This window comes from Biomphalaria glabrata, chromosome 3 (genome assembly GCF_947242115.1).
Source record: "Biomphalaria glabrata chromosome 3, xgBioGlab47.1, whole genome shotgun sequence".
NCBI lineage: Eukaryota > Metazoa > Mollusca > Gastropoda > Planorbidae > Biomphalaria > Biomphalaria glabrata.
This window is the reverse complement of record NC_074713.1, coordinates 365554-392025: the sequence shown is the minus strand read 5'-3', so window position 1 is coordinate 392025 and position 26472 is coordinate 365554. Positions and strand designations below refer to the sequence as shown.

The 26472-nt window shown below is 36.2% G+C and overlaps 2 protein-coding genes across 3 annotated transcripts; one reads left to right on the top strand and one right to left on the bottom strand.

Annotated features, from left to right (window-relative positions):
• Positions 1–1138: 1138 nt before the first annotated feature.
• LOC106067836 (calmodulin-like) lies at positions 1139–8622 on the bottom strand. Of its 2 annotated transcripts, none has more exons than XM_056022805.1 (6): positions 8465–8622; positions 8224–8251; positions 7177–7317; positions 6351–6445; positions 5030–5177; positions 1139–1399 (listed from the first exon to the last, which is right to left on the bottom strand). In XM_056022805.1, exons 1-6 carry the CDS (start codon positions 8465–8467, stop codon positions 1374–1376), a joined length of 441 nt encoding a protein of 146 aa, XP_055878780.1. In that variant the 5' UTR covers positions 8468–8622; the 3' UTR covers positions 1139–1373. The 2 variants fall into 2 exon arrangements, with proteins under 2 accessions (XP_055878780.1, XP_055878779.1); XM_056022804.1 differs by lacking the exon at positions 8465–8622 and adding an exon at positions 8411–8452.
• Positions 8623–12353: 3731 nt separating this feature from the next.
• LOC106067835 (calmodulin-beta-like) lies at positions 12354–23774 on the top strand. Its single transcript, XM_056022807.1, has 4 exons — positions 12354–12482; positions 19074–19236; positions 21265–21507; positions 23332–23774. The coding sequence occupies exons 1-4, from the start codon at positions 12480–12482 to the stop codon at positions 23358–23360; spliced, it is 438 nt and encodes a 145-aa protein (XP_055878782.1). The 5' UTR covers positions 12354–12479; the 3' UTR covers positions 23361–23774.
• Positions 23775–26472: the final 2698 nt, after the last annotated feature.

The window sequence follows — 26472 nt, the reverse complement described above, 5'->3', positions numbered from 1 at the left end:
AAATCTGCCGAGGACAGACGTAGACGGCGAATACAAAATCGAAATCGACCACCTGCGGACAAAAGTTATGCCTGCGCTAGGTGTGACAAAATATGTAGGTCACAGCTAGGGCTGCGTAGCCACGGGAGATACTGCATTCCTCATTGGTCTCGAAGACAAGCCTTATTATTATTAGTCCAATGTAAGCAAGAAAACGAAGTTGTCGAACTTGAATGTATTTATAAATATTTAATCATCTCGTCCATTACCATTGCGTGCCTGCTATTCAATTATTCGTCTGCTGAACATATTCCATACTTTATCATTTCCAAGCCGGCTTCATCTAAGTTATTATCTGTTGTTATTGACATCCAATATCCACGCCACCATCAGGCTCTGCATTAGCTCATAACGTTACCAAATGGACCATAGACATGCAAATAGACTTTGAACAAATACACTCTTAGACATGTACACTCTTGTTTAGTTTAAACTAGTTTAACTCTTTCTCTCCGTAATTATTTACCACATACTGGAGGAATCAACGTTGGTATCGTCAGTTCGGAGAGAAAGAGTTAAACCATTCATGTCCAGAAACATATCAAAGACACGCTCTCACTTCGGAGGCTGTTATTTTATAAGGTCATGACAACCATCAATACAATGTGTAGCATATGCATAGGCGTCTCCACAGGAGAAGTTGCATGATCTCAAGTTGATTTTCAACATACTTGTGTTTTATTTCCTTTACTTGTAAACTTTGCAGCCTAGAGAATAACAGGTTACTAGTAGCCTCCCTTGTTTCACCTATCACTCGCTAACTTAATTAGGGCTAGAGATACTATTCATAAAGCTATCTACCTTTTTTTTTTACGTTGTTATCTCTCTACTACTTTATAATGTGTTGACATGTACTTATGTAGGAAAGGTAACATGCATAAGAAATAGGGGCCGAATAGCAGGGTCCTGAAGTTTGCAGACCCTGTTGCTATCACGCCTTTTTGTAATAAATGTAGACTTTTTCCTCAGAAGTAGACCTACTTATCATACATCTTATCTTATAAATTACAGACGTAACCTTCAAAAGATAAGATACACAAAGTGTTCTAAGATGAACCTGAATACAAATAGTGGACTAAATCACTCAACAGAAGCCAAATTCATTTTTCATTGTACAATGTAATAATATAAATACATTCATAACAAGGTAACATCTTTAACATAGAATGATCATGTCCGGCCCGCTGTAAGACACTACTATACATGTATTATACACACTGGTATGCTGACAGCATCATGTATAAAAAATAAATATATACACGCACATAATGTCAAAGTCTCTTCCCACACGAGTGGGTGACAGTGTTTAAGTTCGTTATGTCCTGCAGGGGTTCTCAACTGGTAATCATCCGGACAAACTCTGAGGAAAAACAGAAGATTTTCAATAAATTTGTTATTCATAGAAATATAAAGAGGTCAACATTTGATTTAGTTAGCCTAATTGCAGTGAGACAACATCAGAAGCCGGTAACACAGTGATACACCCTGGCAGAACCTACGACGCCGCTGATACCCAAACTATCGGAACCTGCCGTTCCCTTTGGACACACAAGCTGCGTGGAAAAAAAAAGGGGGGGGGGCTGCTGCTGTGTAAGCAACTACGCTACGAGCATAACTAATGCCTAGGCTTTTATCTCATTCAATGAGATAATCCAAAGTTGCTTAGAAACCGACGGAAGTCAGAGAACGTAGAGTCTTAACAGTCATTATATGGAGAAGAATGGAGAAGCCGGTCAACAGATCTTGTGTGGCGCCCCAACAGTCTTAGGTGAAGGTGATCAAAAATTCACTCAGTTTGACTTATCTAAACTTTAGAGTCCATTGGAATTACCGATTCATATTTCGCAGTCTAGATCTGGAAAATTATATTTGCCAAATGATCCGAATGAGGTTTTTTTTCGTTGTCAAACTTGATCTATGTGACCTGTTAAACAACTTAATGACCTTATTAGACCTAATGAGCCTAATTAGTTGGTGCTGGGTTAAGTGTCATGATAAGGTTGGTGCTACACAGATCAACTGGTCACGTGAAAATGATTTTATGTGTTGATTAAAAGTGGGTAAAGGAGGGGAGTTAACAACGGGGAAGACAAAGAACAAAAATACTTAGCAGGGGCAATAACTGATATAACACACATAAACTTTCGGAATTGTGACGTAATATAGCGCCATTAAATTATGGGACGTAGCTATTTGTTCAAATTAAGACAATGGGTTAGTCTATCACAATATACATGTATACTATTATCTTCTACTTGTTTGTTTTATATGTTTCGGATGTTCCTTCAGAGTTGAAGATAATTACTTCATAGTCCAAACCTCCCGCAGGACGACCGGGGATGGGAGCGGGTAGGGTTTGAACCCGGGACCATCGATGAATCTGAACGACAGTCCAGCGTGCAAACCGCACGACCAGGCAGCCATACTTAGGCCCTTTAGTTTAAACTAGGGGTACAATTCTATCTTCAATTATTTTGTCTCAAACACACCAAGCTAGATCTATTATTCTATATAAAAGATTGATAGGCTTGGCTTTTTTGCGTCTCATGAGAACATCTATACATGAAGCATCGTCCCCTGTGGCTTTATGGGTAATCAATCCTAAAGACAAGCCAAAAACGCGTATGGTTTCACTTAGTTATTGCATATATAATTCAAGACCAATAACTTAATTATACAGAGAATATAATATGGTAGTAATTATCTACCCTTACAACTAAAATTAGTACTTCTAAAATTTTATTTCGAAATGAAATTGACGCGTTCTACGATAAAGCGTGCTAATTTGTATGTGTTGCAAAGTTGCACAGCACCTTGTGTCATGACGAAGGGGTTAGGGTAGGCCTGATAGTGTGCTGATGTGTAACAATTTCTCCGTGTCTCGCGTGAAATAAAATAAAATAAATGTTGAAAAGGTGTGCCAAGAAACAGAGCTTCACCATTGATGTCCAGAAAGATATCCCATAGTTTCAAAGACACGCTCCCCACTTCGGAGGCTGTAATTTTATAGGGTCATGACAACCAACAATACAACGTGTAGCATATGCATAGGCGTCTCCACAGGAGAGGTTGCATGATTTCAAGTGGATTTTCAAAAATGGATATGTACTATAAACTTTGTTTTATTGGAGGCTAATGAGCAGATTCAATGTTTGTAAAAGAACGCAAACTTACGCGGTGGGGTGACACGAGAGAGAGGATCAACACAGACCAGGAGCTTTCCTTTGAGTAGGTGAAATTGAGGTGAGACATAGGCAGACAGAAGACATAGGCAGACAGAAGACATAGGCAGACAGGAGACATAGGCAGACAGGAGACATAGGCAGACAGGAGACATAGGCAGACAGGAGAAATAGGCAGACAGAAGACATAGGCAGACAGAAGACATAGGCAGACAGGAGAAATAGGCAGACAGGAGAAATAGGACGACAGAAGACATAGGCAGACAGGAGACATAGGCAGACAGGAGACATAGGCAGACAGGAGACATAGGCAGACAGGAGAAATAGGCAGACAGAAGACATAGGCAGACAGCAGACATAGGCAGACAGAAGAAATAGGCAGACAGGAGAAATAGGCAGACAGAAAACATAGGCAGACAGAAGAAATAGGCAGACAGGAGAAATAGGCAGACAGAAGAAATGGGCAGACAGAAGAAATGGGCAGACAGAAGAAATAGGCAGACAGAAGACATAGGCAGACAGAAGACATAGGCAGAGAGAAGACATAGGCAGACAGAAGAAATAGGCAGACAGAAGAAATAGGCAGACAGAAGACATAGGCAGACAGAAGACATAGGCAGACAGAAGACATAGGCAGACAGAAGAAAACTTCAAGTAATGAGTGAGTCCCGACTGGTAAAAATAGAACAAAACAGGAATGAAAGATATATGGCAATAGAAAACGTGGAATGTTTAAGCGACCTTCCAGACCACGGGACAAACATTGTGAACATTGCTGACTGGCTTTTCTTTTCATTGACTGTATTTTTTTTAGAAGATTGGGCCTAATTGGCAGAGATTGAAACAAAGCTGACTGGCTTTTCTTTTCATTTACTGTATTTTTTTTAGAAGATTGGGCCTAATTGGCAGAGATTGAAACAAAGCTGACTGGCTTTTCTTTTCATTTACTGTATTATTTAGAAGAGTGGGCCTAATTGGCAGAGATTGAAACAAAGCTGACTGGCTTTTCTTTTCATTTACTGTATTATTTAGAAGAGTGGGCCTAATTGGCAGAGATTGAAACAAAGCTGACTGGCTTTTCTTTTCATTTACTGTATTATTTAGAAGAGTAGGTCTAATTGGCAGAGATTGAATGCGGTGGGGATTTAACACACGAGAATGGACGGGCCTGCCATTGAAAGAGATTCTATTAAAGGCAAAAGACAGAGAGGAATGGAGAAATGAAGCCAACAGATCTATGGTGCCCAAAGGGTCCAACAGACTAAGGGATATGTAAAGGTGAATAGTTTTACATTATTACATATTCGAATGTCGTTCAAGATATTTACTCCAATATCATGTTTTATATTAAAGTGAAAGTGACAACTGCCAAGAACGAGTTTTACAGGTAATCTTTAATAAGGATGGTAATGTCTTCGACTCCGAAGATTAAGGATGAGTGCAGTGTTTCGCATGGCTACACAAACCCCAGCTGCGACCTGCATATTTGTACACATTTGATGCATACAAGGCCGTTGTCCACAAGGGGTCTAGTTTTTGTTTACTTCTCCTGGGCTGTGGCTGTCCTATAAATGGACCTTGGTCTGGGCCCAAAATGTCTATTTATACTATCTATTTATATGAATATAGATATAGAATATATATTCTTTATACATAGGATAGGATAACCTAAATTTATTTGATATCGGTGTCCTTTTATCATAAATAGGCCTAGTTCAAAATCTATATCTAAAGAGATGTTTGTAAAATGTTTTACATGTTTCGGATGCAGTCTACAAAACATAGTTTCAAAAAATTTGAAACTCCACCTGTGTAATTTATGTGTCCTGTGCCATCAGTGTCAGCTTCTTGAATCATTTCATCGACCTCCTCGTCGCTCAGTTTCTCTCCCAGATTCGTCATCACGTGCCGTAACTCTGCTGCTGAGATGTAGCCGTTCCCTTCTCTGTCAAACACCTACAGGAAACAATTATTTTTTAAATAAAAGAGATGTAGACGATTTCTTCTCTGTCAAACACCTACAGGAAACAATTATTTTTTAAATAAAAGAGATGTAGCCGTTCCCTTCTCTGTCAAACACCTACAGGAAACAATTATTTTTTAAATAAAAGAGATGTAGACGATTTCTTCTCTGTCAAACACCTACAGGAAACAATTATTTTTTAAATAAAAGAGATGTAGCCGTTCCCTTCTCTGTCAAACACCTACAGGAAACAATTATTTTTTAAATAAAAGAGATGTAGACGATTTCTTTTTTTGTCAAAGACCTACAGGGAAACAATTTTTGTTCAAATAGTATGTAAAGTGTTTAGATAGCAACTGCACAGTGCAGCTTGCTACACAGCTTCCCCTTGCATTAGGTGTTCAGGATACATGTATTGAAATTGAAGTGGGGATATATTTTACAATATCTAGCATGGATATTATTATCATATTCTAGTATGGGTACGGGTCAGCAAAGAAAATAATTATCTTATCTTATGAATTACAGACGTTACTTCTAAAGAAGGTAATTACGTCCTACACATTTCATGTGTCAATCTAGTCATGCATCTTAATCAATGACTTAAGCTCTGATAAGTCGTTGATTTTCATGGCTGATTCAAGCAGCCCATTCCATGCTCTAATGGCACTAGGGGAAAAGGAGGATCTGTACGAATTATGCCTAGTGTATGAAATAACTTTTTATAAGAAATGTGCCTTTATCTTTTTTTTTTTCTGATTATTTTATAGTTTTATTTTTGTATTTGTGAATTATTTTTTTGTAGCTACCCGAAAGTTTATCGGAATTTTATGTTTATAGTTGTATCGGATAGGTTTATTGTCTAGCAATGTTAAATGGCTATTTGGTATAGCTATGTTGCGTATATTTTTGAACTTTAGGACTGCACAGTTCATCCCCGGTATTGCTCTAATCATGGAACTATACTAAATCATCTGAACCCTCCAACATAATAATGAGACGGAAGAAGACGAACTTTCTAAAAGAGTTGTTTTATGTATAGCTGTTTAAGTGTTGATATTTTATAACTATAAAGAGTATATATAGTAGCAATAGTTATGATACTGTTAAATAATAGATGTTTAGATAAGTAACCTGTGTACGATCATCTAGATATAACTCTATACCTGGAAGGCTTGCAGCAAATCTTCCGGCGATTCTCTTCTGATCATTGTTGTCGCCATTAAAGTTAGGAAGTCAGCGAAGTCGATTTGTCCATTCTCTGAAAGACGCACACACATATTTTTTGTTTTGTTTAATGTAACAACATTGTAACAAATTGTATAGATTACAAGTCATTACATATAGGAAATGAATAAAACGCCAAAATAGAATTGTCATATAAAAATAAAAATAGTAATAAGGCGAATGTTTTCGAGTCAGGGAGATGGAGGGAGTGTGCAGTATTTTAAAGTTGCCACCACACAGACCTATATAAACAGACATTTGTGACAGATTTAATTATGACCTTTTTTTTTTCAGAAATGAAAGAGGTCAATATCCTTGAATCTATGGCGTAAGTATTGAGTCGAGGACTCTGGGAAATCTGGGTCAATAGAAATTTCTTTTCATCGGCCTGTCAAAACTGTGTTCTGTCTGTGAGGGATCCAAGCAGATGTAACGTTTGTTGCATCCGTACTGGTATACCGATGGCTGGTGTCCCAAGTCGATCGGGCTAGATGTGAGGCCGAATGCCGAGCATGCATGGAAACACCCCCATATTCCGTTTCTGTATCACATCAGCCAAGCGGGTTCTGCCATAAAACAGCCCTTTATGGAACGGAGTCTGGATCATGACAGGGTTGTTGGGGGCTCTCTTCCATCCTGGCCAGTGTCATCTACGAAACGTTTATGGCAAGTTTTTTTTTTTTTTTTTTTAATTTCATCAAACAATAACAGCCACACTTTGACCTACTTTATTTTTTATTGTAATTAGTAACAAATGCGACCTACTTTTGTCGAACTGAGAAATCATGGCAGTAACTTCAGCGTCAGTGATGACTCCACCAAGAGATCTGATAATGACTCCAATCTCTGAAGCGTTGATAAAACCATCGCCGTCTTTATCAAATAGCCCAAAGGCTTCCTGGAAATCTGGTTGTAAAGGTTAAAGGTCAAGTCATACGTCATCTCATTTTCACTCTCTTTATTTCTCATTTTCTGTCTGTCTGTCCGTCTGTCTGTCTGGTCACTTTCTGCATTCTGCTTTCACAGTTATGATTTCTTGTCTGTTTATAAGAATCTTAATAAGCATTTCTCTTTATACTTTGTAGTCTTCTTTTGTCGTTATATTATTTAACATTTTTCTGAGGATACCATAAAGCTTAACCCTTAAAACACGTGTGGTAGCTTAGCCTCTAAACATCAGAATTGTGTATGCACTCATTGTAAAACAGTTCAGCACTTTAAGGGTTAACCCCATTCTCTTAACACCACTACAGGACAGAATACCAAAACGTAAAGTAGCAACAATACATAAAACACTGACACTTCATTTAGATATACATAAAACACAACCTAATAAAATACTCAGAAAGACACAAAGATAAAGACGTTTCTTATTCCATTTGCTTGGACAAATTCGTACAAGATTTTTTCCCTAAGGCTATTGAAATCTCCTTCACATAATCATTTTAAATCCTTTACTCATTTTATATTTTGTTTCGTTGAAAAAAAAAAGTCTCCACTAATCATAAAAAAAATGTGATTGAAGAATTCACTTTGAAAGAATCAAATTTCAAATTAAATTTCTAAAAAAAAAGTTAAATTTAAGCAACCCGCAGATCTTAGACCTCGACATCTTTTTACTATAAACCATGAAAATTAATTAAGTTCTAATTAAAAGAATTGACAAACATATCAAAAAGTACATTTCCTCGCATTCTATTGCAATATTCATTTAGGACATGCCTTTGGAAGCCCCATGCTAGTCGAGAGCCGCAGTTTGGCGACCCCTTAAAGGAGGATAACAATAACAAACATTTCAATTTAAAAACTCACCGGAAATTTGGTCCTGAGAGAACTGTGACTGATTAAAAAAAAACATACATTTAATAAACTTATAGCAACAGTCAAAATGAGTGATCGACTATGAGGTTAAAGTCATATCGTTATTAGAAATGTATTGCTGTGCCCTTTCAGTTGTTGATGTGTTATTTATAATAAAAAACTACACACATGCACCTACACAGATAGAGCACGTCTTAAGCAACATTGAACTAACGCTTCATCTTCGTCTTACCATGTTTAATTGACAACGGGACTTAAAAGTAAACTTGAATTAATACTGTTCTGGCTACGCCGATTAGATTAAATGACTACACACTGATGTGCTGTCAGATTTTGGGCACTACTACACACTAGTGTGGTCTGTGTGTCTGAGATAGCAGGACGATAAAAAAAAAGAGGTGTAATATAAACAAATACAGTCATTTCATTGTGTTCTTCTATAGTGTGAACTCATTTCACTTCGGTCTAAACATTATCAATGACTCGCGACACAACTCGGTCATCTCTGTACTAATGTATCATTGACATGGGGCATAACTGTCTATCCTGCTGTGACGAGTCTCTTCCCCCCCCCCCCCAGACTACACAGCAATAGGTCAATTAAAGATGCATACTGTGTTACAGTCAATTAGCCTCATTGAAATGCCACGAATGTGTTGGTATTTAAATGGTGGCTTTGTTTTTAAGCTGCATCTGTTTGGAAACAAGATGGAAGAAGATCAATTCAGGAAAGCTGAAAGAAACTGGTTGGTCTCTGTGCGTGTGTAAACGTTTAGAACGCGTTCCTTCATTTATTGTGAAGTCAGTCTTCACATTTAATTTTTATGAAAAATGTCTCAATAGCGGCATTTCTAAAATTGTGCACAAAATAATCTGTATTAATTGTTAAAGTATTGTTAATTTGCAAATAAATCTGCCAAATACTTTCAACTAAGAACCGCAAGCATGCTTGTAGTGCACTCTGGTAAAATCTCTTTTGTAGACTAATAGTTTGTAGCAAAGCCCACTTGTTAAGTAGCGAAGCGATGTATGCCGCTCTGCACAAAATCAACTTTCAACATTATTTCTTAAAAAAGCAGCCTACGCGAGTCTTTTAAAAAGTATCCTAAGAAATGCTTATTTAGATCAACAACCAAACCGTTGACCAAGTGCAAGAATATAAATACATAGGTAGAATAATAAACAACAGGTTATAATGGAGTTAACACTGACAAAATTCTTTGCGCCAAGCTACCTCAAAGACTTTTCTTTAAACTCCTGCCCGCTCCCATCCCCCGTTGTCCTTCGGGAGGTTTGGTTTAGGAAGTAAATTATCTTCAACTCTGAAAGGACATCCGAAACATATAAAACATTTTTTACAAGGAGGCTAGGAAAATTTTAAAATGACAAAACAATAATTAATTTTTTTATACAGCAAACATCGTAAGTCAAATAACCTTTGCCTTCTCCTGATGGTATGGTAATACTTCACTGGCACCAGGGCCGCCTTAGATAATTGGAGACCCTAAGCGAAGTGAATAGGGTGGCCCCAAGTGAAATATAAAAAAAAAAAGTTAAAACCAAAGAATACGCGCAATGAATTAAAATCCTTCCTGTATCTATACCCTGTATCAAAATCAACAAATAAGTCCAATTCATTTAAATTCATTTTACGCATAAGACACGAATGTGCTTCATGAACGATTCCTGATCACGTGACTAGAAATAACGTTTCGACTTCGACATTTCACCAAAAGTAGAAACAATGGTCTTCTAACATATATAGTCTAATAAGTAGATGTAGACAATGCGAAACGGAGAAATATATAGGGAATCCCCTTGTTTAGAGTAAAAGAGATAAGATAAGATATAGTACCGAAATTATAGGCAATTGATTACAAATATGATCGATAATATAATTAAGCGAATGTGACAATTGAAACATCTGACAATTTTTGTGGTGGATTCCCAACCTATAGCTTAGTTTGCCTATAAATAAATCCAACACTATTATTGCTATGGTAGTAATGCTGAGATGGACAATTGTATAGTCAAACTGAATTTCCATTTGTTAGGACCAATAAAATTATCTGTATCTTATTAAGCTGTTCTTTACGGCAGCGAGTTATCTGTGCAAAATGGCTGGCTCTGTTCCATCAACACAATGGACCAGAGCTCGATCCTTGCAATCAACTTCCGCCCTGCAGGAGACTTGGTCTAGGACGCAATAATCTTCATTTCCCAAGAAACGCCCGAAATATATAAAACAAGAGCAAACAAACTAATGTATATATATAGTTCGTCCATCGTGGTTCGATGATGACCACTTTGTCATCCAGGGGGGCTGAGGGCTTCGCACTGGGGTTTTATGCCTCCTCGTGTGGCTGCCTGGCTGGTGAGACCTATAATGTAGCCTATGATAAACTTATGAGATACCTAGTTTCAGGCCTAAATTCCCCTCTACATGTTCAAAGCTATCGAAAAAACAGTAGGCTATTATTTTGAGCTCTTTATATTAATGAAGTATAAATAAATATATTTTATTATTGTAATTATAGGCATATATGCGAAGAAAAAGTGATGCGGCAGTGCCACACATTCCCTCCCTTTCTCATCTCAGGCCACTAAGCAGTAATTTAATATCACTAGCCTATATATGCTTGGGTTCACTGGGGGAAAGGCTGGGTAAGGATGAAACGGAAGCGTTAAAACTAGAACCGTCCTCCTAATCCAAATTTCCAAATCATTTCTATTTTTTTTTTTTTTTTTTTTAGATATGTTCTATACTCTGATTTTTACATTAAAAAGAGAGAGGTGCGAGAGGCATATAGGTTAAACCGTTAAGACTTACTTACTTAGACTTAGGTCCTCTCGCGCCGTTCGGTGCATTGGGCGGCAAGCGAGCTAAGGGGGGACCTGTCTGAGCAGTCACTCGACTTGTATGGTAGCTACGAGGCACTACGCCGAACGGCTAAGTTTCTTGCCAGAGCACTACGGGAGGACTAGTCCTTCCTGCTCTGATTTTCCAATATGAGTTCATCTCAACTCTCCATAAAGATCTGTCATCAATGTCTGAAGCCTCCTCCCATTGACGTAGAACATGTCCCGCAAACCTCACGCGACGCTCTGTCACAACCTCACAAAGTGTTCGACTCCCGTTAAACATATATCTAATTAAAGTAGGCCTACTTCCATTGAATAGTTAGCACTATTTTAAATGTGCCCGAGTGGGGTCTTATCTTATCTTATATAATACAGACGTTACTTCAAAAAAGAAGATGATTAGTCCTACGCGTCATGCATTTAGTCATGCATATTAAGCAATGACTTAAATTCTGCCAAGTCACTGGTTTTCCTGGCTAGCTCAGGCAACCCATTCCATGCTCTAATAGCACTAGGGAAGAAGAAGTATTTGTACTAATTTGTCCTTCATATGGGACGAGGAATGTGCCTTTATCTTTGTGTCTTTCTGTCTGAGTATTTTATTAAATTTTGTTTTTGTATGTGAAGATTATGGTTCAGTGTTTTATGTATAATTGCTACTTTACTTTTGAGTCTTCTGTCCTGAAAGCTTACTAAATTTAATGCTTTTACTAAAGGTGTTATTCTAGTCAAATGTGAATATTCGTTTGTTATGAATCTCACTGCTCTATTTTGTGTCTGTTCCAGTTTCTTAATGTTTTCTTGAGTTGAGGGATCCCAAACAGAGGATGCATATTCTATTATTGGCCTAACCAAGGTTAAATAACATTTCAGTTTTATGTTCTTATTTGATCTATAGAAATTTCTTTTAATAAACCCTAATGCTTTGTTTGATTTTCTGATAGCCTTATTAGTACAAGGATTCCATGACAGTTTTTCATCTGTTATAACACCTAGGTTTTTAGTCTGTGTAGGCCTAACTGCATGAATAAGATAAGTGGAATTCATTTGTTTTAGTTTTTTTGTTACTCTTAATAACTGATTTTTTTCTGGGTCGTACATTTACAAGTGCGTAATTTTTTTTATTTTTTTTTTTGGGTGGGGAGGGGGGATTGTAAAAAAAAAAACATTCATAGATGATAGCTCTAGAATAAATCTAAATGATTCCTCCTCCAAATCATGCAAAATTAAACTTTATCACCGAGGTTCAACCACATACCTATATAGAACGTCTCTAATGTTTGGATCATCCTATACTTTTTTGTTTTTCTTTTATGAAGAGTCGGAAGTTGGTGTGGGCACACCCAAAACATAATAACTGATCGGGAAATTGGCACTCGATCATAATGGTAATTTTTTTGATTAATAGATTCTAGATCTATATAATAATGTTATTTGAAAATCATAGTAATTTCAGATTTAGATCTAATCTAGTGTTTGAATCTAGAGAGTCTAGTTCTTCAAAATATTCTTATTATTCTAGCCTAGCTTAGACTTAGATCTAGTAGTAGTTACTATTTACTAAGACGACTAAACTAACTAAGACTAAGTCCTAAGTTAGTGACTTAGTCTTACTAAGACGACTAAGTCACTAAGTATGTAAGTTCACTACACACTACTACAGTACAGTACAATCTCATGAATCTGATCATACGTCTTTACTTTAACTTAACGACTTAAACTTAAGTTAGTTTGTCTTAACATTTTACACTAAGTACATAAATAAGACTTAAGAGTAAGACTAGCTAGTAGTACTCTAGACTCTAGTCTAGTCAGTCTAGTAGATCACCTATATCTGACTTAACTGACTAGTCTGACTGTCACTATATTACTATAACTACAAGTATGAGACATAACTAATGTCACTAATGAGTATGATTTTTGTATGATAAGATTCTCATGATTCTGATAAGACAAATTATCATGATAATGTAAATTTCTGATAAACTTAAAGTGATATTATCACTAGGTCAATAGCGAAATTCATAAGTTGATAGTCATGATAAGATGAAGTTATAGACTTAACTCTAACTAACTAACTAATCTAGGACTAGAGAGAATCAAGGACCAGATCTAAATCATAGATACTGTGACCTACATGTTTTGCGACATTCAGAGCAAGCATAACCATTGTCCGCAGGTAATCGATTTAGATGTTCTTTTTGCCATCTGTGTCTTTCCTCGGCAGTGGATTTTCTTTTGGTCCGTTGAGGGCATTCACTTTTGTTGCAGTCCTGCAGTGTGCGGACATTCCAGCGGGCGACTTTGAGAGGTATCCTTTTATAGACTCGTTTGCAAATTGTCATCTGTGGGCTAATTACTGCATCGCCTCCAGCCTGCACAAAGTATTTTTAAAGTGATAATTGGTTTGTGCAGACCAATACCACTATTTAAACTAAAAGCAGTTCATAGAAGCACAGAAGTCTGAGACATCTGTGAACAACAGATAGCCGTAGGTTTTATATCGGAGTTTCGGTCTCCTAGACTGGCTGCCGACCAAAGCTATAGAGCCCAGTGTGCCCTATGGCCGATTTGCTGATTTAGCTCTAGAGTGCAAATGCTTCTTTTATTTTGCTAAAAAGTGTACAAAGTCAGTGAGAAGGAAAATGCGCCATAGCTTCCTGCGACCATTATATATATACATACATATAATATATATAGCATATATATCTAGATCTAGAATCTAGTAAAGTACCAGTATATATATATACTATGACTATAGGTCTAGTGACTCTAGTTTAACTTCAACTTCAGAATCTTATCTTATATAAATAAAATACAGTTGTTACTTCAAAAAAGAAGATTACATAAACATCCTACGTGTCATGCATGTTAACCAATTATTTCAATTCTGTAGTTCAGTATTATTAATAATTAATTTAATAATTATAATACTAGTGTAGACTCTACTAGAGACTAGATATCTAGCATCTATCTCAAGATCTAATATGTCAAAAATTTGTCTCCTATCATCATCACATTATGATTAACAACAGATCATCATCATCATCATTCAATTATGTAGGAAATGAGAAGGCTGACACACTCGCCAAGAGTGGGAGAACTAACTCACTAATAAACTCTGCACTCTATCCAGAAGAATTGAAGAAATTAATCGTAAATAAAATAAATGAGAAATGGATGAGCTCTCATCCAAATCACAAGAAAGATGACGCTTACTATAAGCCCGACAAGACCAACGCCTAATCTTTCGACTCAGGACCGGACACAACAGAATGCGACAACTAGGGGTGCACCGGATAGTCGCTCCGGCCGAATATCCGGCATTTTTTACTATCCGGTACTATTCGGCTCTAGTCGGATATCACTACCGGATAGTAAAAAATACACCTATTTAATATGCATAAAGTGGACCTCGTTCCATTAATGCCTGTTGTAGAATGTATTAATGTTTATTTTAAAACATAATAATGTGCTTAAAAATAGAGCCATTATGAACATGCACCAAACATCGTTTATTATAAAGACAAGGCATGTTAATAACTTAATAGAAATAGAAATGAAACTTTACATCATAAATGCGCTTTACATACAGAGCAGCAATGGCTGACACTTTTTTTCAATTTGTCTTGACCTTTGAGTAGGTTAGTTAACATGTTAAAATGCTACATTCCTTGACTACGTCATGCTGACCAGACGTCTGTCTAGCTGTGCGGGTATATCTCCAGAGGTAGAGATGAACAACTTCCACCCCTTTTATTTGTTTAGTCCATCACATTGAGTTTTTTTTTATAGGCAGGTGACCACAAGTTAAATACGATGGACGTAGGTTTAATGTTAGCGTATTGACACTCTCTAGAGGTCACACCTTTCGAGGGAACTGAGTTTGTTTATTTAGTAGTTAATCCTAATTGGGGGGGGGGGCTGGACTACAAGAGTCACACCCCTAAGGTAACTAGGTATATTTCCAGATGAACAACACCCTCCCCCTTTTATTTGTTTAGTCCATCACATTAAGTTCATTGATTAACAGGTGACCCCAAGTCAGATACGATGGACGTAAGCACTCTCTAGAGGTCACATGGGGGAACTATGTTTACTTAGTAGTTAATCCTAATTGGGGGTGGGGGTGGGGGCTGGACTTCAAGCCAAACATCTACACGGGTATCCGGACAAAGAGTTTGCTTATTTGGAGAAAAATCTTAATCACGTGGTTGGGCTAGAGGCCACACCTTTTCAAGTGTGCCGAGTTACTTGAACATAAATCTCAATAAGTAAGCTGGACTAAAGATCACACGCACCTAAACGAGTGACCTTTAGCTACACAGAACACAAACCGCGAGATTATATAGCCCAGTAAGCCAGTAACTAATTATTTTGTAGAAGACACGACCAGTTCTATCTTTAAATGGAGAGCTAAACACCCCCTACTCTTTATTTTATTTCTTTGGTCCTTGAGACACAATTTATTGATAGACATTGACCATTTTTAAACCAGAATGAAAAACACATAACAAAGGATATTACACAGTCAATTAATATTACGGTTAAATAATTTTTCTAACGTGTTAACTTGAATATTACTCCTGCAGTTAAGTGTCTTGATTGGATAACGATATTCTTAATAATTTGTAATAGTCAATTAACTCCTTGTTATTACTAATTTTTTTTTACTTAAGATGCATACTTAGCCACTGTGTATCAGGCTAGGACGACTTTTACACACCTGACATCCATAGGCTTACTATCGTTCTCTTTTGTATCAGTTACTGAAACCACGATTAAAATAATTAATAAGTAATAATTAAGGAAGATGTTTCTAACATACGTTCTTTGCATTTAATGTTTCTTACGTACTTTCTTTGCACAATAAAATAAAACAAAGATGTGCATGTTTGCGTGTGTGTATTTTTTTGCCTTGTATTAAAATCTTTAGACAGAAAGCTAATTTCATTGTTTAATTCTTTTGACTTAATAAATAAAGGAAAACCTTACAGTAAATTTTAAAATCGCATAAAAGAAATTGAATAATAGTACCGCAGTTAGTTCTAGCAAACAAAGAAAGAATATGCTGGAGCGTAAAAAAAAACAACAACCCTTGACCTCTAACTAGTGGACGGGTATAATTTATCTATATGCTTGACTGACCATGCCAATGTGTTATCTTTTTTGACTGACACCCAACTCAATTGCATGCGTATGCTCAAGGAAAAAACAATGCTTGATGGTTAACACAAACAACTATACACACTACACTAGGACTACATGTCTAGGCTCACTAGGTATATCTGACCAGGTTGTTGGTCTGAAATTCATGAACACATACATCCGACCACTATACAATGCAGATTGCACTATACTTATGAGATTTACATTAGTAACTAGTTAAATATATACTAACATTATTTACATTGACCTTCCTACACACATCCTTTACAGTTGGTGGCATCGTACATACACACAGACACACTCATGCAATACAGATTTTTAGAAATACTGTTAAGCTTGAATAAATCAATCAGTAACAGAGTTTAAAACAATAAGGTATATAAAAGGAAAAAAAAATAAAACCAACCAATATAAGTATATTATTTAACAGTTTCGTAAAATGTTCAGCAACACAAGCTCAAAATTGGAACCAGTGAAATCTGCCCATGTGGAGTATCACCAGAGAATGCAGACCACGTCCTCCAAAACTGCTCTCTTTACCAAGAGGCCCGTATAAGACATTGGCCCCAAATCACCCCAATAGAAAGGAAACTATATGGAGAGCTCCCTGATTTGGAAACCACTGCGCAGTTCATCTCATGTATTGGTCTAATCATCTGAACACTCCAACATAACAATGAGAACTAAGAAGAAGAAGAAGAATTCATTTATGTCATGGCTGTCATATAGAAACTATATCTAGAAAAATAAATCTAGATCTCTAAGTAGAGTTAGTATAGACTATATCCTGTTTGTAGAAAAAATGATGTTCTATTTTTTGAAAATAGTTGCTTGTTTACATTTTTATTTCCAGCTAAATTTGGATCTAGATCTACAATCTAGTCTAGACTTTCACTGTGTAATAGTTAAGACCTGTAGAATGTGTACATTGATTGTTGAAGAATATTCCTCTTCATTCTTCTTATGATTGAACTCAGTGGCAATTAAAATCTAAATTTAGAATTATATTTGGTCCTATGTTTTGATCTAGATATATTATTCATACAAAACACAATGATACATTATGTTTTGTTTGTAAAATGTTTTACATGTTTCGGATGTTCCTTCAGAGTTGAAGATAGTTTACTTCCTAGTCCAAACCTCCCGCAGGACGATGTGGGATGGGAGTGGGCAGGGTTTGAACCTGGGACCATTGATAAATCCAAACGACAGTTCAGCACGCAAACCACACGACCAGGCAGCCATTTTAGAACATTACTGGGTAATAGTAATAATATTTATTATCCTGAAGAAATTTATCTTACAATAGTGCATTGCACAACCATACATTATAAGATCAAATGAATTAAGATAACACACAAAGCTTACATTATACCACAGTTTCTCTTAAATTTGCATGCAAATTTTAATTTATACTTTGATTTCATTGCAAAATTAGAAAAGCTTTCTGTGTCTGTTTGGTTTTTTGTTATCTCTGTCTTGATAGTTTTATTCCAAGCTAGTCTTATTTCACAACGCTGCAGCAGTCAGTGTCTTAATGTTACTTTAGCGTCAATAAAAGTTGAGTGATTTTAGTCTATTTGTCTGTTGGTGATGAAAGTCTTATGAGAGTGTTGCAGTGAAGTCTCCAAATTAGCTATTACAACTCATAGATTTACAAGCAAATCTATTTTTAAGCGATAGGGCTAAGCCAGGTTAAGGCGATGGCCTAAAACAAGTTCTATGTTTGACTATGGCACTAGATCCAATTAACATTTTTATTAATTTAAATTTGACTAAACTTTTAATCCTGCAAATCTTTTCTAAAGAAACAAGAAATAATTTGCTTATAAACCATTTGTCCATGGCCATCCTTTTCACAAATTCCAGGTGTAAACACACTTCAAGATGTCTGCCTTGAGTATGTCTTGGATGCCTTCTGTTTCTCATGTCTTGTGGGTTCCATTTCATAATAAAAAATTTGCCCTTTTCTAGGGAACGGGAAGTTTTTATCTGCCCTCCATGTTTCAGCTCCATAAAGTAAAATGGCTTTAACCCTAGAGTTAAAAGAGACACATTTTTGAAGTTAAGATTTTTTTGGCCTAACTCTTGCTTTGATATCAGCTTCTGTTCCAGTCATTCCATTTATGATGTGAGCATTCTACTTTCACAAATGGACCATCATCTTGGACTTATCCTTGTTTATCACTAGACTAATCTTCAATGATGTGTCTGCCACTAAGTTAGTCAAAAACCATCCATCATCTTGGACTTATCCTTGTTTATCACTAGACTAGTTTTTCATTGATATGTCTACCACTAAGTCTTCTCCTGCATTTACTGTTGCTTGTGAGAGATAATTTATGACATGGGTAGAATTTTTGTTTATTCATAGAATTAATGATGATGATAATTTTTCACGATTGTATTTAAAAAATTATGTGCAATAATTATCTCTGTAATATATGATTCTAGTAGTCTATTTTCTTTGGCACAGTCTGCAGCTCACAGGCTGGAAGAAGAAGTAGTAGTCTATGTTATTTGTTTGTTTTTTAAGTTTCACATGCATGGTTAGATAAGGATTTAGTCATTTGTGGTGAGGCATTCACACATCACAGAAAAAGCACTCATCACAAGGAGAGGCCATACAACTGTTGGCCTGACTATTTTGGCCAGCCATTTTGTGATTAAATGATGTTACTTCTTAATGTCCTATTAGATTAATTACAATTTATTATTGTAGGTCAATACTTCTTAATAGTAATAGTAAAATGCCATATATGCTATATATGCTAGTCATAATCATTAATTATATTATACAAAATGACCAGGCACATAATCGTGATCAAGTAACGGAAGCCTTTGAGCTGTTTGACAGTGATGGTGATGGCTACCTTTTAGTCAGTGAAGTTGCTTCAGCCATTAGAGCACTTGGACACATACTTACGGATGCTGATGTGAAAAATTTGCTTTCAAAATCAGGAATAGATCCTAGTAAGTATTGAAACTCAGGTCTAGATTCATAGTAGGTATTGAGAGCCGGGGCTAGATCTAGTATGTATTGAAACCCATAGCTAAATTCTTAGTAATAAGTAGGTATTGAGAACCAGGGATAAATCCGAGTAAGTATTGAAACCAAGGCTAGATTCTTAGTAGGTATTGAGACCAGGGCTAGATTCTTAGTAGGTATTGAGACCAGGGCTAGATTCTTAGTAGGTATTGAGAGTTGAGACCATTGCTAGATTCCTAGTAGGTATTGAGACCAGGGCTAGATTCCTAGTAGATATTGAGACCAGGGCTAGATTCTTAGTAAGTATTGAGACCATGGCTAGATTCCTAATAGGTATTGAGACTAGGGCTAGATTCCTAGTAGGTATTGAGACCAGGGCTACATTCCTAGTAGGTATTGAGACCTGGACTACATTCCTAGTAGGTATTGAGACCTGGGCTACATTCCTAGTAGGTATTGAGACCAGGGCTAGATTCTTAGTAGGTATTAAGAACCAGTGGTAGATTCTTAGTAGGTATTGAGAACCAGTGGTAGATTCTTAGTAGGTATTGAGACCATGGCTAGATTCTTAGTAGGTATTGAGACCAGGGCCAGATTCTTAGAAAGTATTGAGTTCAAGGCTAGATTCTTAGTAGGTATTAAGACCAGTGGTAGATTCTTAGTAGGTATTGAGACCAGAGCTAGATTTTTAGTAGGTATTGAGACCAGGGCTAGATTTTTAGTAGGTATTGAGACCAGGGCTAGATTTTTAGTAGGTATTGAGACTAGGGCTAGATTCTTAGTAGCTACTGAACTGAGAACCAATAAAAAAATGTTTGTGTTAGATTTTTCGGATGTTCCTTCAGAGTTGAAGATAGTTTACTTCCTAGTGCAAACCTCCCGCAGGATGACGGAGGATGGGAGCGGACAGGGTTTGAACCCTCGACTATCGATAAATCTGAACGACAGTCCAGCGCGCAAACCGCACGACCAGACAGCCATCCAATGGTAGATTCTAGTAAGCATTGAAAAAAAAGTAAATGCACCAGAACTCTTCTAATGACAAAAAAACAAACTGAAGTTTTTGAAATCTCAACTATGTTTTATTTTTCATAAATGATTAATAATAATAATAAATAATAATAATAAGTTCTTTATTGCAGTGTGAAGATTTGTAAAGTATGTAGGCTTTTACAAGATGGAGAAACCTCACCATTTTCCCATTTTAAGTGTCTCGGGGCAACCGCAAACTCTATTGAGTGAAAGTATTTAAAATTAAATTATTTGGTTATTTCTATCTTTCTTCTTCCAAATAAACTGTTGACCTTTTTTAGAGATAAAACTAGACTTCTTGGCCTCCGTCAAGGAAGGAGATTCAATGAGTTTGTATATTGCCAAGTTGAGAACAAACAAAAAAACATAGACCAGGTGGGGTGGGGGGTAAACTGATAAATCATGTTTATACTTCTAATAGTAATTTACTTTGAACAGGCAGTTGTGTTTTTTAATAGCTGTTTTTTTTTTTTGTTATTAATTTATTATATAACCAATTTTATTGTTCAACAAGTGGATGAATCGCAAATCCTTTTGTATTGCTCCTATAGCATGCTGAGTGCTTTCTGGTTCAAACTCTTTTGTGGGCATGAGGAAGTATCTGGTAGAAGGTTCCCATGATGCCTTGAGGCAGCTCAGCAAGCCTAATTCCTAGTTGACATCTTTGTTACTCAGCCACACATTGCTATTTGTGTTGGATTGTTCATGTAAGGCCTAATGTTCAATGAAGAAGCCTTTTTAATATTGGCGTCTTTGCCCTTCATGTATCCTGAACTGTTGGGGCACCACACATGATCTGTCATCCAATTTTCTCTTTTCTTTTTTTTTTTTTGTCCTTATGCCTTGATTAGAGTCTATTTCAATGACTGTCTATTCTTAGGAAACTTGTAACAAAAAAAATTTGTTTTATCACTGAATTGTGTTTCATTATTGTATTTACTAGCTATGACATTTACATTCTATCTACTTATTATGGTCAGGTAGAGGAAGTCGTGTTGACATCAATAAGTTCCGACAAATGCACGGCTCCCTCCCACCTCAGAACTACACCAGGCAGTTGGAAGAGGCATTTAAAACAGTGGACAAAGATGGCAGTGGCTATGTGATGGCCACAGAGTTGAAACATTTGCTGACCAACATGGGAGATAAGCTGTCCAATGATGACTTCACCACACTGTTAGAGGAACTTGACATTGACAGTAATGGTCGGATACAGTTCAAAGGTGAGTATTTACTCACATGACCTTATCACTCCCCTAGCAATCTGCTTGAGGAGTAGAGATGCACTTTTAAGTTGTTGTTTTTTTTTTATACTATCTCCTAACCTTAAGGCTGCTGACTCTTTCACAACTTCTTGCAAATGGACCTTGACCGTTACCTGTGACAAAGGTTAAACTGTTCCAATAAGAATCTTGTCACCATCCACCATAATACATCTACTCAGAAGCAATTTTTAAAAAGTAATTGTTAGAGCCCCTCTAGAAATTTAATCTCAACCATCATAATGTTTTTTGTTGTTTTTAGAGAAAATATGGATTTTCTAACCTGAAAGAAAAAAAAAGACTTGTAAAGATAGGTTATATATTTCAATGTATAAAATAAAACATAAATTAATTACACAGTAAGTAGTCTCATTATTATTATTATCATCTGAATAGAATCAGAACCGTTTGACCAATCTTGATAAATCCATCCCAGTGGTGCTACAGCCCATGGAGGTCCCTGCTCTGCTTTAGCACACCTCTCCATTCTGATCTATCCTTTGCATTATGTCTCCATGCATGGACTTTTAGCTGTTGTAGATTTGCCTCTCATCATCAAGCGACCATACTCGTGATCTGCCTTTGGGGCGCCTGCCTTTTGGTTTTTGCCGATGAACAATCTCCTCTGTTCTCTGGCATTCTTTTAACTTGACCTGCCCAATGTAATCTGCTTCTTTTTATTTCTGTCACTATTGAGGAGTCTTTATATAGCTGGTGTATTTCTTGATTGGTGCGAATCCTCCACCTGGTTTGGCACCATAAATTTGTGTTGCCTATGACTAATCCTGTGATTGTACATTTTCTATTTTACTTTGTACATAAAATACAATAAACATCAGGGCCAGTCTTATGCCTCTGCAACCTATGCAGCCGCAGTGGGCCCTGCGTGAATTCTAGGTGTAAATTATTAAATTAAACCATTTTAACTTATTATTAAAGGGTTTCTGGAATTCTCCTGAAATTGCAAAATATTAGAAAAAGTCATGAAAATCTGAAATTATTAAAATCTTCTGAAAACTCATGCAAATCTCCTTAAAAACACAAAACTGTCATTTCGGGGTGTCATTCAATATAAAAAACTGCAATCATACTCACGATTAAAAGAAAACCCTAAAAGATTACCCTAAAAGAAAAACAATTATTGTCAGCTTTCATTGAATAAAATGTAATAATAGGGCGAATTTTAACCAAAACAAGAAGTTGACATACTTAATTTAGTTTAATAGTCACTAGCATACAAATATACAAATGTATACCTAAATCTATCTCAATCTCTAAAAGAAAAAACAAAAGCGATATTTTGCAAGTCAATAGTAAATCTAAAGTACAGATCTGAATGTTTATCGGCTTTTTGTTGGAAAACTACTATCTGCTGTAGATGGCTCGTAGAGTTAATTTGACAATGATTTTGTACTTAGTAAAAGTAAAGTATCAAAAAAAGGCAAAGACGAATTTATTTTCTAATACAAAATCTTAATTTTCACTTATTATCTTTATCCCTACAGAGACTGGGCCTGGCACAATCCATTTCGCATAGGGCCCTTCAATCTGTAGGACCGGCCCTGATAAACATAATGCATATATATATGACCCTGCCAGACCAAGTAAAATTATTTATTCTCGCAGGGTCACATACATGCATGTTTATTGTATTTTCTATACAGTCGCAGCAGTAAATCTTCGTTATTGAGTCTTTACTTTGTACATTGTGATGTTCTGCAATACAAAGTAAAGGAAACACATTTGGTTAGTTTAAGTATTGTTTTCTTTTTTTTTTTTCTTCAGAATTTGTAAGACTTCTGACTGCACGTTGATCTCATTCAAGTCTACTTTTTTGTATCACAAAAATGTGTAAATTATGCAATTGTATATTTACCTATTTTAATGAATTCATAACACATATCATTTCTATCACTGCTATTATTTAGTGAGGCTGTATACAACTGAACTTGCAATATAAAATATTGTGACTTTTGAATGCTATTTTAAACATGTGACATTTTACAAGTTCAACTTTATTGAGTTTAGACTTACATTTTCCATTATTTCCAACTATTCATTTACTGGAAACCAATCATTAGTTTATGTTGGCTGCTGTAAAAATCTTTAAGTCTTGTTTAAAGGACTTTATATTGTCATGAAATGAATCAGCCTTGATGTTTTTATGCAACTGTTTTTGATTGTCTTTTAATTTCCAATGATTTATATTAAAAAGGTTTTACCAGCAACATGTAATGTTTGTCATTGAATGTCTTAGATTTCAAGCAGCATGAAAGTTGCCTTATAGAATGAGCTGGTTTTGTCTTTAAAGTTTTGTGATTATCTTTTTAACTAAATTAAGTTCTCCCGCTCTTTAGCAACTATTGTTTATCCAGCAATAATACAAGGCTACATATAGAATTTTCTGATAGCCAAGAGCTTTGATAGCAATAATATTAATATGTCACAAGTTTACTTGTGTAAGGTTTAAATACCCAGATCTCAAGTTTTAAAGTTATTATATCTTGGCGTGTTTGGTTTCAATACCCAGCTCAAGTTTTAAAGTTATTATATCTTAGCGAGAAATGTAATAATTTGTACCCATTTTTTTCCTCATGTAGTTCTATGATCTACACCCCAATATTGCCTTGTCCAAAGCATGAAGGGAATTTTTTTCTTCAAAGCTTATTGTATTATTGGGAAGGACTTAAAGTTTTGAGTTCAAGTCCTTGTGGTGAATAGTATTTTTTTAATTAGAGATTCAATGATGACTCAACTACACCAGTTCTATTACAAATCAAACAAAAACATAAAATTAAAATGCTTTTTATCTTTAGTTGAGGCAATATTATAATATGCATCCTTTGTTTGGGATCCCTCAACTTAAGAAACCATAAGAAACTAGAACAAATGCAAAATAGAGCCGTGAGATTTATAACAAATGAATATTCTAATTTGATTAGAGTAACACAATTAGTAAAATCACTTAACTTAGAGACACTTCAGGAGAGAAGAATAAAGTGTCTATAATACATAAAAAACTAAACCATAATTTACAAATAGAAAAACAAAACCAAATGAAATACTCAGAAAGACACAAAGATTTAGGCACATTTCTTATTCCATACGCTAGAACAAATTCATACAAGTGCTCCTTCTTCTCTTGTACCATTAGGGAATGGAATGGGTTGCCTGAATCAGCCAGGAAAACCGATTTAGAAGAGTTAAAATCATTGATCAACATGCATGACTAGATTGACACATGAAATGCGTAGGACGTAATTATCTTTTTTTTGTACCATATGTAATTTATAAGGTAAGATCTCTTGGAGCAAGTTAAGGTGTTTGGTCATTTTGCTGGCCACATGACACCCTTATTTACAGTAAACTTTATATCACCCACTTATATCACCCACAATCCTTTCATCTATTGATTACTCTCCTAAAACATATTAATTAAACAAAAGTTTTAATTTCCTTGGAGTGATACAATTACATTTTGTTCTCAAAAATTTTATAACTACCAGTAAATAAATAACATTGAGTGGCATCATATAAACTTGGAGAGTCACTAAAACAAATATGGAAAATCTCCAGACTTTTGTTAACAGATGCCTACGCCTGATATTAGGAATTAGGTGGCCAGAAAAGATAACTACTATCGATTTGTGGGAGAAAAGCCCATAGCCCAAGACATCACAAAACGAAAATGGAGCTGGATAGGACACATGCTGTGAAAACCAGCTACCAATGTTGCAAGGCAGGCACTTGACTGGAACCCACAAGGAAAGAGGAAAGTGGGCAGACCCAAGCAAATCTGGAAGAGGTCAGTCATCAGTGAAGCTGAGGGTACTGGAATGACATGGGAGCAGATGAAGAAAGCTGCTCAGAACCGAGTTAGGTGGAGAGGTGTGGTTGCGGCCCTATGCTCCCCTGGGAGTGCAAGGAGTCAAGGCATCATATAATAAACTTGAGAGAGACCATTGAGCCCAAATATGTGCATTGCATCATCTACACAATTCTTGTTAGTGATTGTTAGATGGAAAACTATTTCCATTGTAATTCATTTCCAAATACATAGCTTTCAAAACAAACATTTTTGTAAACCTTGTGACCTTTATATTAGCAACACTTGACTATGTAATAAATATCATTGGACACAGGGGATATATACATGTCATTGTCTATGACTATGTTATATAAATATCATATGCTACAGGGGATATATTGGATACATATAAGATCCATTTTTACAATTATTATTATAGCATGCTCAAAGCGCTTTGTCCAATCTCAGTTGTGAACCAGTGGGGGGGGGGGGGGGAGGAGGTATCTCGGCGCTCAGTAAACACAACTCTGCCCGAGTCGGGTGTCGAACCGAGAGCCCCCTTCTAGGTAGCCAAGACAAGGGCACTTAGCCTCTCGACCACGCTTCCCATTAATAAGTATCATTTTCTTCATGGGTTCAAAAAGTTGAAAAATTTGTAATGAGAAAAATTAATTGCAGTCACTGAACCATTGATGAGGTTTTTAAAAGGTGTGCAGGTCTGCAGCAGTAGCTCCCAATACGTGTCAACACATTTCTTAGGTATGCCTTTTTCTTATTACTAATAATAACATTATTATACTACATATTACCTGTGTGTATAAAGACGCGAAAAAGCCCAGATGTCGACAGTGATAAAAATTAACTCGGTGCATTTGGTCGGTTGACTTTTTGGGATGTAGATCTAGGTCGACTTGTGATCAATTAGAATACTAGTTCTGAGACTTAACAAGGGGAGTAACACATCTGTCGCCTGATGCACATGTAAAATGTTTTACATAATTCGGATGTTCCTTCAGAGTTGAAGATAGCTTACTTCCTAGTCCAAACCTCCCGCAGGACGACGGGGGGTGGGAGCGGGCAGGGTTTGATTCCTCGACCGTCGACAAATCCGAACGACA